This window comes from Oncorhynchus clarkii, chromosome 22 (assembly GCF_045791955.1).
Source record: "Oncorhynchus clarkii lewisi isolate Uvic-CL-2024 chromosome 22, UVic_Ocla_1.0, whole genome shotgun sequence".
In the NCBI taxonomy this organism is placed as follows: domain Eukaryota; kingdom Metazoa; phylum Chordata; class Actinopteri; order Salmoniformes; family Salmonidae; genus Oncorhynchus; species Oncorhynchus clarkii.
Genome location: NC_092168.1, coordinates 35522730 through 35541522, shown reverse-complemented (window position 1 = coordinate 35541522; position 18793 = coordinate 35522730). Strand labels below are relative to the sequence as shown.

At 43.3% G+C, this 18793-nt stretch overlaps 1 protein-coding gene across 1 annotated transcript in view; it reads left to right on the top strand.

Annotated features, from left to right (window-relative positions):
- LOC139380827 (low-density lipoprotein receptor-related protein 1B-like) overlaps window positions 1-18793 on the top strand; it is a 485305-nt gene that overhangs the window by 395893 nt on the left and 70619 nt on the right. Inside the window, exons 55-57 of the mRNA XM_071123916.1 lie at window positions 2435-2618; window positions 6407-6492; window positions 11270-11392. Coding sequence (XP_070980017.1) covers window positions 2435-2618; window positions 6407-6492; window positions 11270-11392 — 393 coding nt within the window. The remainder of the gene's footprint in view (window positions 1-2434; window positions 2619-6406; window positions 6493-11269; window positions 11393-18793) is intronic.

Genomic DNA, 18793 nt, shown 5'->3' with positions numbered 1-18793 from the left:
AGCTGTACTATTCTTGGGTAGCGGAATTACTTTTGCTTCCCTACAGGCTTGAGGGCACACACTTTCTAGTAGGCTTAGATTGAAAATATAGGAAATGGGAGTGTCAATATCGTCCGCTATTACCCTCAGTAAAAAAAAAAAATCCATTTATTTGGTAATTCCAAAATATAATAGATGTTAAAATGTCAAATAAAATGTAGTTAAACTTCTAAATAATCAATCATTCAAAGAATAAATAATCAATCCAACTTAAATTAATCAAATCAAAAGAAAAACAAACAATTTCCCCAGAAAACAAAAAAACAAATGCATTCAAACAAATAACATTTAACAATCATCAGTCAGTCATGGTTGGTCTGATGGAGTGGTTCACTGTGTGTTTGTGTCTTTGTGTTGGGGTAGGGGAAGGTGTAGGGTCTGAGCTGGCAGTTGCTGGATGAAGTTGGCAGTTGTGGTTGGTCGGTGCTGTATCTAGGGTGTAGTGGAAATTTCCTGTATTTACCAAATCATGAAAGCAAACCACACACAAGTCAGAGTTATCATAAAGTCCATCTTTAATTATATGAGCTCCATCACAACCCTGTGACTCTCAGATCAATTCAGTGTCTATAAATGAATTCTCTGAGAGTGCTTACAAAACAGTTCTTAGTATCATTTATAGCCAAGACACACCAGTCTCAACTCACATTACGAAAAACAGATCTTAGGAACATTACAAAGGAAGACTTTACTTGAGAGAGGAGTATCCCATAGCCAGACAGCATTAGCTATAAATTATCGTTCAGTTTGCACTCCTAAAACGAGGTTCTACTTCTCGTTCTTGGTACAACATAGTACCAAGACATTAGGATATATATCAATTGTCATTTTAGACACTCCCATTCTGGACAAGCTCACGGAGACACAGTGACTGGCACACAGACATTGTGGAGCCAAGAGATAATTGCTTCCCCCTCAATCATCCCTTCACATGGTTTAAAAGATATGTTTACATATGAAGACAAGCCTGACCTCTCCCCTCTCTGCGGCCCAAGTAACTGAACCCAACAGTATTATCCAAAAATAGACATTCTAATGACATATCTCACATAAGCATACAATAAAATAAATAAAACATTTTATTTATAAATATTACCTAAATAATTCTGATTCTGCCACGACAAGGGTTAGTGCCGAGTCCAGGGTTGGTGCTGCTGTTTGGGCTGGAACTGGGAAAAATTGGGTTGATGTTGGGACCGGATTGAAAATCGTGCTGTACCAGGACTGGAAAACCAGTGATTGGTGCTGGGTCTGGTGCTAGGAAACTGGGCCTTGGAGAAAAACAGGAACATTGGTTGGTGCTGGGTTTGGGATCTGTAGAGGGGAGGAAAGACAACCTGGGGAGCAAGCAGGCACACATGGGAGCCCTAGACCCATAGTTCTTTGGTGGTACTTCCCTGTGATCTTTGGTACCTCCTCTGCAACTCATCTGGTGGTCTGATGCTGTTGTTTTAATGTTCAATGTTAATGTTTTAATTTAACACTGGTTCCAGTGTGTATATGGTCCCACTCTTTGTGTTGATTTAACCAGTGGTGTAAAATACTTAAGTATTTCTTTTTATTGAACCCTTATTTTACCAGGTAAGTTGACTTAAAACACATTCTCATTTACAGCAACAACCTGGGGAATAGTTACAGGGGATAGGAGGGGGGATGAATAAGACAATTAGAAGTTACTTTAACATATTATTTAAGTAGTTTTTTGGGGTATCTGTACTTTATTTTAAAAAAATATATTTTTGATGACTTATACTTTTACTTCACTACATTCCTAAAGAAAATAAAATCATGTACTATTTACTCCATACATTTACACTGACACCCCAAAAAACACTCACTGCTTAGCAGGACTGGAAAATGGTCCAATTCATGCACTTCTCAAGAGAACATGCCTGGTCATCCCTACTACTTCTGATCTGGCGGACTCACTAAAGACACATGCTACGTTTGTAAATTATTTCTGAGTGTTGGAGTATGCCCCTGGCTATCTATAAATAAAAATAAAGAAAACAAGGAAATGGTGCAATCTGGTTTGCTTAATATAAGGAATTTGAAAATACTTATACTTTACTTTTGATTCTTAAGTATATTTTAAACCAAACACCTTTAGATTTTTACTCAAGTATTATTTTACTGGGTGACTTTCACTTTTACTTGAGTGATTTTCTATTAAGGTATCTTTACCTAGAATGTGTTGTGTATAGTTAAGTGAGTGTTGTTGAAAGACAATTAGGCACAATTGAATAATGCAACTGAATGTCCATCTGTCTCTGCATAGCATTTTACTGTATCGACCAGCTGCTGAAAAGCCTGAGTAAATGGAATATAAACTATTATTTGTTAAATTTGTCTAGACTAAAAATGCTTAATTACTTTTTTGTTTGTGTGATGTCAGTGCAAGTGTTGGCCTGGATTCCGGCTGAAAGATGATGGGAAAACGTGCGTGGACGTTAACGAATGTTCCTCCAGCCTGCCCTGCAGCCAGCGTTGCATCAACACCTACGGCTCCTTCAAGTGTCTGTGTGTAGAAGGCTACGAAGCCCTGGAGAGAAACCCCAACACCTGCAAGGCTCTCTCAGGTAAAGCTATTCACATGTCTTGGCAGCAAGCTTGTACTATAATATACTGTAGTCCGTTGGATTAATTCACTAGTGATGTACAGTATTTTACATAATTTAAATTGAAGTTTAAGTGTTATTCTAAATTATGTTTACCTGCATGTATATTTAGAAATGTCGAGCTTGTACTGTAATATACTGGTACTGTAGTCTGATCAGGGCCGGATTAATGCAGGGGCTTACCGGGGCTGAAACCCCTGGCCCTTGGGGGCCCAACAGGCAGCAAATAAAAAATATGTATGTATGTGTATATATATATATATATATATGTATGTATGTATGTATGTATGTATGTATGTCTGTCTGTCTGTCTGTCTGTCTGTCTGTCTGTCTGTCTGTCTGTCTGTCTGTCTGTCTGTCTGTCTGTCTGTCTGTCTGTCTGTATGTCTGTCTGTCTGTCTGTCTGTCTGTCTGTCTGTATGTATGTATGTATGTATGTATGTATGTATGTATGTATGTATGTATGTATGTATGTATGTATGTGTGTGTGTGTTTGTGTATATAAACACACATTATACAGTATATACTGTAACCGATAACCACAGGAGGATTCAGGAGCCCACTCTCAGTGAGTGTAGACAGCCAGCTGCTGCCACTCTGCTTATAATCAGATGGGGGAGGAGAGGAGGTAGGGGGCCCACATGGGTAACTTGGAGGACCTGCCTTGATTAGGTAACTGATTCATAAATAAATTGGTCAATTGTGTGAGTCAGGGGCTGGGCCCAAGTCGGAAAAATAAATACTAATTTTTATACTAAAATAAAAATTAAGTTATTATTATATATTTTTTTTTCAACCACAGGAGCCGCTCTCAATTTTCAAAATACACCAGAGAGCATACTTTAGCCATAGAGGATCAATAGTTTAAAAAAACGAACTGTGGATTACAGTTTTTGACAATTGCTTACACATTCTGAAACCATGGCTCCCTTTCTCTAGACTCAAAACACACACTTAACACACGTCTCTTGCAAAACGAAACACTTCATTCAAAACTATTTGAACTCTTCTCAAAATGGTGTTTTTAAATCAAAACTCTAACACACAAACCATCAAATGATTAGCTCTTATACACGCCAACTACACACGGATGTGACAAATGTAAAACACTACTATGTTGTGCCTTTTGCATGTTCAGTGTGCAGTGGAGTCCACGGCAGTTTGTCATAGCACTCACACGTACATGTATGTGCATAAATATATACAGTATGTATGCATATTCAGTATATATTTACACTATAAACAGAAATGCACAGGAGGAAAAAATAAAATGTATTTCTTTCTCAAAACATTGTATTTTCATCCAGATTTTGGGATGAACAGTAAGAGACAAAACAAGTACAGTAGAAGATAAACAAATAGGCTTGTTACTGTAAAGAAAAAAACAATTAGGGTGCATTTTGGCTCCTATTTTGAGCTGGCTACAGCACCTCATCAACATCACAAGCGATGTTCTCTCTAGCTAAACAGCAATGGACGTAGCCCTGGCATGCCCCCTAGTCTATGTCACCACAGGCCTCCTCCATTGCCTGGAGAAGGGGTATGCGTTGGTGGGGTTGGCGATCGTATACCTTCCAATGTCACCACGAAAATAACTCTTCTATTGGGTTTAGAAAAGGAGAATATGATGGCAGGTTGAGCATCAAAACTTGCGGATGGTCAATGAACCAGTTATGGACCAGAGCAGCCCAGTGGAAACTTAAGTTGTCCCAGATGACAACAAACCCGGACTGCTCTGGCCCATTCTGGCCCATTCTGGCCCATTCTTCTGGTCATTGGGAATGAGGATATTATGCAGGGTATCAAGGAAGGTGATAATGTGGGCAGTATTGTGAGGACCAAGAGTGGCATGATGATGAAGGATACCCTTCTGACTAATGGCTGCACACATTGATGTTGCTACCACGCTGTCCAGGGACACTCACGATGGTGCGGTGTCCTATGGGGTTTCTTCCCCTACGTCTTGTTTCGGGTAGGTTAAAGCCGACCTCATCAAAGTAGACAAAATCATGATGCTCTGCAGCAGCATCTAGTTCCATAACTCTCTGACAAGACTAAACATTATTGTATGACAGTATGAATAGACAGAGCAGTCAATATGCAGCACAATACACTGAAATACAGTACCAATTACAGGTTAATATAACTTACTTGTATGTATTCATAGTGCAGTTGTTTCACTCTGTCAGAATTTAGTTCAAATGGTACTCTGTAGAGCTGCTTCCTACAAATCTGATGCCGTTTCAGGAGACGGCCGAGTGCAGATAAACTCACCCTATTTATGTTACCGAATGTTGTCTTTTCAGTGATGATGTGGTGTTGCAATTGTCGTAAACGCATGCTGTTGTTTGAAATGACCATATTCACTATGTGTTGTTCCTGCTCTGCTGTGAACAGACCGTTTCTTCCTCCATTGAATGGTCATCTAGCAATTCTGCAAAAACATGATGTGAATGGTTAGGGTGCAGGATTTCTTTCAGTATGAAATGAAATGATACGGCAGTGCTGTAAGTGCTACAGTGTTGTATGTACAGTAGCATGGTAGGTTTACTTACCTGTTCTCATTTTGAAATGTCCAAATGACACTTGCTGCAGTGTAGTGGGCTCAAGTTAGGCTGGATCCTCTACCCAGCCTCCCTGAAACTCAAACCATGGTTGACCACATGGTCAACCAAAGTGGCCCGGATGTCATCTGTGATTGTTCTCCTTCATCCTTCCTTGTCTTCGTCCTCTTCCTTGTCCTTGACCTCCTCCTTGTCCTCGTCCCCCTCTTACTCTCACTCCTCTTCCTCTAACTCTCTCTCCAAAATTGGCCTCCATTGTTGTCCAAACCAAGAAAGCCAACCTGAAGCCTAGTTATAGTGCTCAAGCTCTGATTTCTAAGTGAAGAAATGAGCTGTGTATTTTCACATGTGAGCACTGGGTGTAGGTAATCGCTAAATGAGAGTGGCATTTTGAATGGCAGTGTTTTCCAAATGATTATATTTCTAGAGTTGGTTGCGGCTGTCTGTTTGCCTTTTGCACATTTCTAAATACAATTGCACGAAAAACGTACAGTTTGGAAGACAAATGTCTATTACTGAAAAGAGAAGACTAATCTGTCCATAGAACCAATAGAACAAATGTTTCTCAACAACCCAATTTTTAGAGAACAGCAGCACTGTTTTACAAAGTAACGCTAGCTCATCTTGAGATAAGCTATTGCCACGATGAGCGCATCAGCCATCAATCACCGTGAGTAGTAGCCTATCTTTAGGTGAATTAATATGACACTGGCAATTATAATTAGTAGCCTGTAATGTAAGCTAATGTCTTCTGACGTAGAATTGCATGAAATGTGTTTTGAGACTGATGGAATGGTTCCAATTAAAGAAATGTTTACCTTTTTCTCCCAAATTTCATGGTATCCAATTGGTAGTTAGTCATTTCTCATCGCTGCAACTCCCGTACAGACTCGGGAGAGGCGAAGGTTGAGAGCTCCGAAACACAACCCAACCAAGCCGCACTGCTTCTTGACACAAAGCCCACTTAACCCGCCACAGGAGTCGCTAGTGCGCGATGGGACCCTCCCCTAATCCGGTCGACGTTGGGCCAATTGTGTGCTGCCCCATGGGTCTCCCAGTAGTGGCCGGCTGCAACAGAGCCTGTATTCAAACCCAGAATTTCTAGTGGCACAGCCTTAGACCACTGCGCCACACTGGAGGCATTTACCTTATTCTAAAGGATGTTTATGGTTCTCTTCCTTTCAGTGGAGGAACCTTTTCTCGTACTGGCAGATCATCATGAAATCCGGAAACTAAGTGTGGATGGATCAAATTACACCATTTTGAAACAGGTAAGAGGAAACCATTTATCTACACAAGTGGTAGTATTTGTTTTAAACTGATGCCAAAATATGCATAGGAATCCCTAGTGTGTCTGTCACTCTGTTTTGGCAAAATAAGAACAACTCAGGGTAAAATGACAGAAACCAGAAAATCAAGTGAATACAATTAGATCTTTAACCATAGCCGGTTTGCATATATTTGTCACTGTCAGTCAGATTACCTTGCAACTACTCTGCCATTTTGTAAGATATTTTAAATGTTACAATTGTACACATTTAGCAGACGGTCTTATCCAGAGTGACATATAATTAGTGGATTCATCGTAGATCTTTCATGCAGTCAGATGACCAAATCGCCCTATAGTGGCCTCATTGGTTGAATGTTAATGATTATATTTTTTATAATTAATAAACATTTAAAAAAAAAAATGTAATATTGGGATTCAAACTGTTATCCATTTCAACTTTATATCTTTATATATGATATGGTGCAGGTTCTTTCTTTTTTCTAAGAACATAACCTTGTGTGTGAGGTGTATCCTTTTGTGTAAAAGTAGATACGTTTCAGACTACCAAGAAACACTCTGTGACCCTTTTATTTCCCGCTACAGTAAAAGGTCAAAACACTGTACACAGCTGATAATATAACGTTAGAAATATCAGTCCTGCTTTAAATGACATTCAGCTTATAAAGGCTTCATAATGCCTTCATAAGCATGACATGAATGTGTTACAAAGCATTTATATAGGCCGTCATTGTAAATAAGAATTTGTTCTGAACTGACTTGCCTAGTTAAATGAAGGTTAAATGTTTTTTTAATGACATAATAACCACGTGATGCTTTGTAAAGGGTTCATACATGTGGCATAACTGTGTGACATAATCAAAAATGTCAAATGTGACATAATCCACTATGTTGAATATGATTTAAACATGTGCTTAATAAATGTCATTTTATTTGGTTATTCCAAAATTCATTACAGTTTAAAATGTTCAACAAGTTAAAATTCAAATCCATAGAAATCCATTCAAATTAGGTAAAATAAACTAATGGTCATCCAATCAAAAAAACAAAGCAATCAATGAATCAAAAAATAATCAGAAAATGCTGTCAGTCCAGTCAGTCATGCCACAATATGTCTGTGTCTTTGTGTTGGTGGAGGGGAAGGGGTGGGTCTGTGCTGGCAGTTGCTCAAAGGATTTGGCAGTTGTGGTTGATCGGTGCTGTGTCCAGGGTTGGGGTTGGGGCCGGGACTGGAAGTCACGCTGGACCCGGGACTGGAGGCCAAGGGTTGGTGCTGGTCTAGTGCTGCAGAACGGGGGGAAAAACACGAATCGGGAAGTGGGGCAGGTGCTGGGTCGGGATCTGGATCTGGATCTGTAACGGGGAGGAAGGACAACCTGTGGAGCAAGTAGACACAAGGGAGCCCTAGACCCAGAGATCAAAGGTGGTGCTTCCCAGTGGCCTGTTCGCTCCGGGTGACGGTGAATTCTTTGGTCCCTCCTCCGCGCCTCGTCTGGTGGTCTGATGCTGGGACTGGCCAATGGGATCTGGATTTGTGTTGGATCTACAGAGGCGAGGAAGGACAACCTGAGGAGCAAGCAGACACACAAGGGAGCCCTAGACCCAGAGGTCAAATGTTGCACTCCCCTGTAGTCCACTCGCGACAGGTGAAGGTCTGTGCTTTATAAAGAATGACATGTTGTTCTGAAGGATGGCACATGCTCTGAATTGAATTCACGTTTGTCACATTACACCTAATCTCGTTCCCAGACAATTCCACCCACCCTTCATTAGCTAGGTTTAGGTTTCAAATCTAATTTGAAGAAGAGAAATTGTGGAAATGGGTAGGGTTTAGTCATAATTATGATTTTGTGGCTGTGTTAATTTAATAGTTTTTCTCTGTCCAGTGGCACCACAAGTCGGCATTTGATTTGCGAACTCATCACATGTGCGCCTATTGTGCTACAGAAACAAGAACAGTGCAGGGCATGTGCACTGAATTAAAGGGAAACTACACTCAAAAATCTAATTATCTTAGATTTTTTCCAGACCTCAAAAGTCGTTCCCTGATGTGGTTTAAGCATTGTTGGGAACACAGAAAATCCTTTCTTTTTTTAAATTAAAAAAGTATGACAAAATTGGTGAAAAACAGGAAAAAAATTAGGAAATCCGAAACCTGGAAAAAGAAAACCGAGAAAACTGAAGAGGTTGTGCCATCCTAGAAATGTTTTAGAGTAATATAATATGCACAATTTAGCAGAAGCAAACACTTTTATCCAAAACTACTTAGTCATGCATGCATACATTTTTACGTATGGGTGGTCCCGGTGGTTATGTCAAATAGTTATGTCATATTATGACCCCTTTATAGAGGATTACATATGGTTATAAATGATTTGTGACACATTTATGTAGTGTTTATGAAGGCTTTATAAGCTAGCTCCACGTCACTTAAAGCGGGACCAATATGTCTATCTTTATCTTCTCTATTAATTTCATTTTTTTTTGTTTCTTTTCACTTTGTTTATTGTTTATTTCACTTGCTTTGGCAATGTAAACATGTTTCCCATGCCAATAAAGCCCCTTTGAAGGAGAGAGAGAGAGTGAATCATCTCTAATGAGTCACACAGGGTCATGAAATGAAACAGCCAGCACTGTGAAACCTTTAAATGGTGCAAAACTTAAGATCTGTATAGTGACATGTCTGTAATAACAATGGGCCCACACTCCGACCCTTAGAAAACACCCTCATGTAGCTCAGTTACATTTAGTGTCTTCTTTGGACCGAGTACTGACAACTTTTCGTATATCATTGTCTAAGCTAATTGATACATGTACAGTTCTTGTTTGTATTTGTCATTTGCTATCTTTATATATTATTTTGTAAGTGCTCCAGGTTACTTAGATACAGGTATAGCTATTTGGAAAGATACTTTACATCAGAAGCATTTTTAGCTATACGAGGCCTAGGTAGCCTTGCCTGACCTTGTCATGAAGTTGAGATGAGAGTTGGGAAGTTGTCAGAAAAGCCACAGCGGCTTACTTCTTACAGAGAGAGCTCTATATTATATATCCTGTCTATCCATCTACCTTCAGGCAACACATTACATCCCTCTGTCATTCTCCAGCTTGTCAACCTTCCAATTTCAATGTGATTATTCACCCGTCCTCCCTGTGGGGGAGTTGACCTGCCCATGTTGATTGGCAGAGGGAAATAGTCTTACCCAGATCCCTCTGGAGAGCCTATTTCAATCACTGTTAGGCCTCATCACTACTGCCATGTTATCACATGTTCATTATGTGAATCACACACTCTGAGAATGGAGTTAAAGCTGGGGGAATTCTATAGGGGCCTATTGAGAACCATCTCATCCTCTCCTGACTGTTCTGTTGAGTGGCCTGGCTGGCCTCAGCAGCAATAATTCACTTTAATCACCATGCTAGCTTTAATGGTAGCTAAAGTGGAGGATCTGCATAATATATGCATATTACAGCTGTCTCTACTAAGTGGCCCCGCTGCATTGCTGTCTGGCTAACACTCCACTGACCTCGTGTCAATGTATCACACCATCACATGTTCAATGTAGATCATACCACTAATGATTTTATGTAAATCTGAGATTACCTAATCAGTGTAAAATATTAAACATTAACATCACATGGAATGTATCTCGCCTTATGAAACTACAAATATATTTGAGGCTTACCATCTCCCCCGTTATCATATAGTTAGGCCTACAATAGGCATTATTAGATCTGATGATAGGCCTACATACAAAGGCCTACTTTAGACCTCAGTCTTTCCTTCTTTTGTAATATACCATGTAAATGATTGAGTCTGTCTGTGTGCAGTTCTTCCTACCAGAGAGCTGCTGGTTGCACTTAAGAGCTGTGCTGCTCTGAGAGAGAAGAAAGAGACCTCTCTGCTCCCACGGAGAGGTCCCTGAGGACTCTTTGGCGCAGGCAGTCTTTGAGGGTGTTGATGATCTGATGAAGATGTCTGGTACAGCCTGTCAAGATTCTCTGACACCTTATCCTGGCACCCGCTGTGCAGCCCAGTAGGGGAGGTGCGATTGTTTAGGGAGACGTTCCTGTCTGACTGGCAGGGGGGTCTTCTTAGCATGACAGCAAGAGATGTACCTCGCTCTTATTTCTTTGATAGCTAAGGCTCCTCTTGGTGGGGCTTCAGTTTTCACTGGGTTTAAGAATATAGCTGGAGGCAGTCACTGCAACTCACGGGGGAAATCATCCAAAATCAATATTGTTACTGCATTTCACAGGTGGACACATTAACTAGGCCTAAGTGTGTTTACAGGTCATTATGTGTGTATTACTTGCATCTGTGAAACACCCAGTTTCAGAGTCTCACTGAAGAATATGCCCTCACTTGTAAATGCTCTCTTACGGCTCTTTACATTACTGAAGCAATGAATGAAAGGTTACCATGATGTACCAATTAATCACAACATTTATTTTTTTAAATTCTGCTTTTGAATGTTGCTTATTTTCTAAATTGCACTCAATTGCAATTCGAAAAGTAATTTAACTAGTGAAAGGAGTGTTTCATGTAGCATTTGTCACCATTTACACGGTAGCTTCCACCTTTATATGTAGGTTTGGGTCATTGGGGCACTCACTATTAATGTCTGACTGATTACCGTTGTTTGTTTCCTGCTGTTTTTCTATGTGGTTTGTGTATGTAATGTTTGAACTGGGGTAATATTTTCCTCTTCTAGGACAATAAATATAAACAAATCTAATAATGTCTATCTTATATCCAGGGCCTGAACAACATCATTCACATAGACTTTGACTACAGGAAAGAGTTCATCTACTGGATAGACTCTTCCAGACCCAGCGGACGGAAGATCAACAGAATGAGACTCAATGGGAGTGACCTTAAGGTACTGCTGCTAGAGGGAAGTCATTTGTATGTAGCATGCACTTAGCATCAAACACTCTTAACAACACAACTTTTCCCGTGTTCGGGAAGAGCAGTTATAAGATTATCATATGAAAGACCAGACCAGAGACCAGGATGTAAAGTTTAAATATATGTACTAAATGCCTGCTTGTTTATTTTTAGGAAAATAGATTTTAGTTCTCAAAAATAATAACATTTGCAACAATGTTTCACAGTGTGATTCACACAATAAACAATGTTAACAAAATAATATTATAGGCCTAGTTCAATTTCAATACCTTGGGTTAAAGTATATGGTTCTACAGTATTTCAATGTACTGACCTGTTGCACCCTCTACAACCACTGTGATTATCATTTGAGAACTGTTATAATCGCCAACCGGCATACCCAGAAGGGGACTGGCCACCCCTAAGAGCCTGGTTCCTCTCTAGGTTTCTTCCTAGATTTTGGCCTTTCTAGGGAGTTCTTCCTAGCCACCGTGCTTTTACATCTGCATTGCTTTCTGTTTGGGGTTTTAGGCTGGGTTTCTGTATAGCACTTTGTGACATCTGCTGATGTAAAAATGGTTTTATAAATACATTTGATTGATTGATTGAATACCTCCGGTAAAATTGGGTGCACCCTTCGATAGTAATATCAAGTATCACCAGTAAATATCCAGAACAATTCAATATAGAAAACAAAATAACTTTCAAATCAATGTTCACAACAGTCCTACCACACATATGGAGTGATCAGTCCCATCAAACATTGTAGGGCTGTGGGGAAAGTTAACTCAAAGGTCCTCTTGAAGAGTTTAAATGTCTTTCTACGTCGCTCTCTTTGGGTAGGCTCACCATCCAATGAATCAACTGCAACGAAAACCTGACCAAGTAAATGTTCCAAAAGCACATTCAACCTCGTCTCAGTACGAGTGTGATGAACTGGCCATCGATTATCAGTGTTTCTCCTAATATATTTCAAGATTTGACTAGTTATTTCTAGCTTTTAATGCAGATTCCTGACAATCACGAACAATAGAAAGTCTGTCATAAAATGTTGCTTCCTCTACAGGGTTTACTCAAGATTGGAAATGATTGAGCTGTCAATCAAAGGTGGGACCTAAGTGCACTTCTGATTGGTTATGTAATTTCTTGCATAAATACAATAATATTTAGCTCATTAGTTGACTTGGGATACAGATGTCCCTGGATGCCCCTGTGATATGGGGCGGCAAACATAGTTAGAGCATTGGGCCAGTAACCGAAAGGTTGCTAGATCGAATCCCTGAGCTGACAAAGTAAAAAACTGTCATTTTGCACCTGAACAAGGCAGTTAACTCACTGTTCCTAGGCCGTCATTGTGAATAAGAATTTGTCCTTAACTGACTTGCCAGAGTAAATAATGATAATATGCTACCTACAGTACCATTTAGAGCTTGCTCCCCATGCTCCATTTCCCTCTCACCATCCTCTCCTGCCCTGCTGGCTTCTCTTATGTAGATGAAGATCATACTGAATGAAGTACACACTGCAGTGTGAATCAACTTAGTTGACTCTTCAGCGGTGTGCCAAATACCTTATAAAGTGCTCAGGAACCCATTTTCCAAAAGTATCTAATGATGAACTTAGCATTAAGATTATTTTGGTGAACCAGGTCCTGGTCAAAAGTATTGCACTATAAACGGAATAGGGTGCCATTTTGGATGCATCCTTCAATGGATATAGAGATTGAAAATGTAATTGCTCCCAATTGATGATTGTTTCCTTTCATCCTTTATAGGCAGGCATCATAATGGACTTGTATCATTTACAGAGGCATTAAACAGTGAGGCAGCGCTGTAATCAATGCCTATTAACGAGACAACGATTAGCTCTCTGGCTGAACGCAACAGGTCTGTATAATCATGGAGGTCCATTCGGGTCATGGGATTGGAGCCCAGAACACACAGACATCACAGGGTCACCTGCTGGACACCCTGACGCACCCCATCCCCCCCGTCCTCTCATCTCATTAGAATTGTATTTTGAGAGCAGGAGGTTCGTTCAGCTAAATTACACCCAGGCTGTGTCTCAAATGGCAACCTATTCCCTATGCAGTGCACTACTTTTGACTAGAGCTCTGACTCGGAACCAGTCACCCACAGTCCCTGTTTGAGCCTCCACCACACTCTTAGAAAATGTTATTTTTTAACACATCATACATATAGTTAGGGATGACATATGCTGTTTTACTTTTAACAGTCACAGTGTTGTTGTTTTATTACACAGTGTTGTATTCCACTTAAATCCACTTAAAAAAATTATGTCAATGACTGGGGAAGACATTTAGAAAAAAAGTAGCCATTTAAAATGTTTATTTATTGCTCCATATACAAAATCTAACATGAAACAAATTATGTACACGCAAAATATTCATCTTTAAATATTTCTAACATGTTAGTGCCTGGTAGATACACAGTCCAGGGAAACCTACTCAGACAATTGTATACCTGAGATACAGGAGAACAGACTATTGTTGGATATGGTAGCCATTTATTCCTTGTTAGAGACAAAAAAATATCCAGATCTGGTTTACCATATACAGATGAGGTTTAACATATACAGTTAAACTGATACAGAACTTCCACTCACGGGTAGTTAAAAATAACAAACTAAGACACACCTCCAATATACTTTCCCAATGTGCCTTGCCTTTTTGAGTGAATTGTAGAGTTACCACCCATGACTGTACTGTATTTGTTGGTGACAGAGACATGCTTGTTGAATTTGTTTATTTTCAGTCATGTAGCTATCACCAAGTGAGTTCCTACTGTTACGGTGCGTGAATGAGGACCCAAAAGCGAATTAACTTAAACAGAGCTTCTTTAATTACCAAACATAGGTAGGCTCAGACGGACCGGCAGATTCCGACAGGACAAGACAAGGTTACAGCAAACATGACGACAGTCTGGTTCAGGCATGAAACACAACAAACAAGAATCCGACAAGGACAGGAACAAAAACAGAGAGAGATATAGGGGACTAATCAGAGGGAAAAAGGGAACAGGTGGGAAAAGGGGTGACGAGGTGGTTAGGAGGAGACAAGGCACAGCTGGGGGAAAGAGGGGGTGGAAAGGTAACCTAACAACGACCAGCAGAGGGAGACAGGGTGAAGGGAAAGGACAGAGACAAGACACAACATGACAGTACATGACAGTACCCCCCCACTCACCGAGCGCCTCCTGGCGCACTCGAGGAGGAAACCTGGCGGCAACGGAGGAAATCCTCGATCAGCGCACGGTCCAGCACGTCCCGAGAGGGAACCCAACTCCTCTCCTCAGGACCGTACCCCTCCCAATCTACGAGGTACTGGTGACCACGGCCCCGAGGACGCATGTCCAAAATTCTACGGACCCTGTAGATGGGTGCGCCCTCGACAAGGATGGGGGGGGGGGGGGGGGGGGAAGACGAGCGGGGGCGCGAAGGACGGGCTTGATGCAGGAGACATGGAAGACCGGGTGGACGCGACGAAGGTATCGCGGAAGAAGAAGTCGAACTGCGACAGGATTAATGACCCGAGAAATACGGAACGGACCAATGAACCGCGGGGTCAACTTGCGAGAAGCCGTCTTAAGGGGAAGGTTCTGAGTGGAGAGCCAAACTCTCTGACCGCGACAATATCTAGGACTCTTAGTTCTACGCTTATTAGCAGCCCTCACAGTCTGCGTCCTATAACGGCAAAGTGCAGACCTGACCCTCTTCCAGGTGCGCTCGCAACGTTGGACAAAAGCCTGAGCGGAGGGGACGCTGGACTCGGCGAACTGAGATGAGAACAGCGGAGGCTGGTACCCGAGGCTACTCTGAAAAGGAGATAGCCCGGTCGCAGACGACGGAAGCGAGTTGTGGGCGTATTCTGCCCAGGGGAGCTGTTCTGACCAAGACGCAGGGTTACGAAAAGAAAGACTGCGTAAGATGCGACCAATAGTCTGATTGGCCCGTTCTGCTTGACCGTTAGACTGGGGGTGAAAGCCGGAAGAGAGACTGACGGAAGCCCCAATCAAACGGCAAAACTCCCTCCAAAATTGAGACGTGAATTGCGGACCTCTGTCCGAAACGACGTCTGACGGAAGGCCATGAATTCTGAAAACATTCTCGATGATGATTTGTGCCGTCTCTTTAGCAGAAGGAAGCTTAGCAAGGGGAATGAAATGAGCCGCCTTAGAGAACCTATCGACAACCGTAAGAATAACAGTCTTCCCCGCTGACGAAGGCAGTCCGGTGACAAAATCTAAGGCGATGTGAGACCACGGTCGAGAAGGAATAGGAAGCGGCCTGAGACGGCCGGCAGGAGGAGAGTTACCGGACTTAGTCTGCGCGCAGACCGAACAAGCAGCCACGAAACGACGCGTGTCATGCTCCCGGGTGGGCCACCAAAAACGCTGGCGAATGGAAGCAAGCGTACCCCGAACGCCAGGGTGGCCGGCTAACTTGGCAGAGTGAGCCCACTGAAGAACGGCCAGACGAGTAGGAACGGGAACGAAAAGAAGGTTCCTAGGACAAGCGCGCGGCGACGGAGTGTGAGTGAGCGCTTGTTTTACCTGCCTCTCAATTCCCCAGACAGTCAACCCGACAACACGCCCCTCAGGGAGAATCCCCTCGGGGTCAGTGGAGGCTACTGAAGAACTGAAGAGACGAGACAAAGCATCAGGCTTGGTGTTCTTAGAGCCCGGACGATAAGAAATCACGAACTCGAAACGAGCGAAAAACAGCGCCCAACGCGCCTGACGCGCATTAAGTCGTTTGGCAGAACGGATGTACTCAAGGTTCCTATGGTCAGTCCAAACAACAAAAGGAACGGTCGCCCCCTCCAACCACTGTCGCCATTCGCCTAGGGCTAACCGGATGGCGAGCAGTTCGCGGTTACCCACATCATAGTTACGTTCCGACGGCGACAGGCGATGAGAAAAATACGCGCATGGGTGGACCTTGTCGTCAGAGAGGGAGCGCTGAGAAAGAATGGCTCCCACGCCCACCTCTGACGCGTCAACCTCGACAACAAACTGTCTAGAGACGTCAGGTGTAACAAGGATAGGAGCGGATGTAAAACGATTCTTGAGGAGATCAAAAGCTCCCTGGGCGGAAACGGACCACTTAAAGCACGTCTTGACAGAAGTAAGGGCTGTGAGAGGAGCTGCCACCTGACCGAAATTACGGATGAAACGACGATAGAAGTTCGCGAAGCCGAGAAAGCGCTGCAGCTCGACGCGTGACTTAGGGACGGGCCAATCAATGACAGCTTGGACCTTAGCGGGATCCATCTTAATGCCTTCAGCGGAAATAACAGAACCGAGAAATGTGACGGAGGAGGCATGAAAAGTGCACTTCTCAGCCTTCACAAAAAGACAATTCTCTAAAAGGCGCTGGAGGACACGTCGAACGTGCTGAACATGAATCTGGAGTGACGGTGAAAAAATCAGGATATCGTCAAGGTAAACGAAAACAAAGATGTTCAGCATGTCTCTCAGGACATCATTGACTAATGCCTGAAAGACAGCTGGAGCGTTAGCGAGGCCGAAAGGAAGAACCCGGTATTCAAAGTGCCCTAACGGAGTGTTAAACGCCGTCTTCCACTCGTCCCCCTCCCTGATGCGCACGAGATGGTAAGCGTTACGAAGGTCCAACTTAGTGAAAAACCTGGCTCCCTGCAGGATCTCGAAGGCTGAAGACATAAGAGGAAGCGGATAACGATTCTTCACTGTTATGTCACAGCCCTCGATAATCTATGCAGGGGCGCAGAGACCCGTCCTTCTTCTTGACAAAAAAAAACCCCGCTCCGGCGGGAGAGGAGGAGGGGACTATGGTACCGGCGTCAAGAGCTACAGACAAATAATCTTCGAGAGCCTTACGTTCGGGAGCCGACAGAGAGTATAGTCTACCCCGGGGGGGGGGTGGTTCCCGGAAGGAGATCAATACTACAATCATACGACCGGTGTGGAGGAAGAGAGGTGGCCCTGGACCGACTGAACACCGTGCGCAGATCGTGATATTCCTCCGGCACCCCTGTCAAATCACCAGGCTCCTCCTGTGAAGAAGAGACAGAGGAAACAGGAGGGATAGCAGACATTAAACATTTCACATGACAAGAGACGTTCCAGGAGAGGATAGAATTACTAGACCAATTAATGGAAGGATTATGACAAACTAGCCAGGGATGGCCCAAAACAACAGGTGTAAAAGGTGAACGAAAAATTAAAAAAGAAATGGTTTCACTATGATTACCAGAAACAGTGAGGGTTAAAGGTAGCGTCTCACGCTGAATCCTGGGGAGAGGACTACCATCCAGGGCGAACAAGGCCGTGGGCTCCTTTAACTGTCTGAGAGGAATGTCATGTTCCCGAGCCCAGGTCTCGTCCATAAAACAGCCCTCCGCCCCAGAGTCTATTAAGGCACTGCAGGAAGCTGACGAACCGGTCCAGCGTAGATGGACCGACAAGGTAGTGCAGGATCTTGAAGGAGAGACAGGAGTAGTAGCGCTCACCAGTAGCCCTCCGCTTACTGACGAGCTCTGGCCTTTTACTGGACATGAAGTGACAAAATGACCAGCGGAACCGCAATAGAGACAGAGGCGGTTGGTGATTCTCCGTTCCCTCTCCTTAGTCGAGATGCGGATACCTCCCAGCTGCATGGGCTCAGCACCCGAGCCGGCAGAGGAAGATGGTAGTGATGCGGAGAGGGGGGCGACGGAGAGCGCGAGCTCCTTTCCACGAGCTCGGTGACGAAGATCAACCCGTCGCTCAATGCGAATAGCGAGTTCAATCAAGGAATCCACGCTGGAAGGAACCTCCCGGGAGAGAATCTCATCCTTTACCTCTGCGCGGAGACCCTCCAGAAGACGAGCGAGCAAGGCCGGCTCGTTCCAGCCACTGGAGACAGCAAGAGTGCGAAACTCAATAGAGTAGTCTGTTATGGATCGATTGCCTTGACATAGGGAAGACAGGGCCCTGGAAGCCTCCTCCCCAAAAACAGATCGATCAAAAACCCGTATCATCTCCTCCTTAAAGTCCTGATACTGGTTAGTACACTCAGCCCTTGCCTCCCAGATTGCCGTGCCCCACTCACGAGCCCGTCCAATAAGGAGAGATATGACGTAGGCGACACGAGCAGTGCTCCTGGAGTAAGTGTTGGGCTGGAGAGAAAACACAATATCACACTGGGTGAGGAACGAGCGGCATTCAGTGGGCTCCCCAGAGTAACACGGCGGGTTATTGATTCTGGGCTCCGGAGATTCGAAAGCCCTGGAAGTGGCCGGTGGATCGAGGCGGAGATGGTGAACCTGTTCTGTGAGGTTGGAGACTTGGGTGGCCAGGGTCTCAACGGCATGTCGAGCAGCAGACACTTCCTGCTCGTGTCTGCCTAGCAT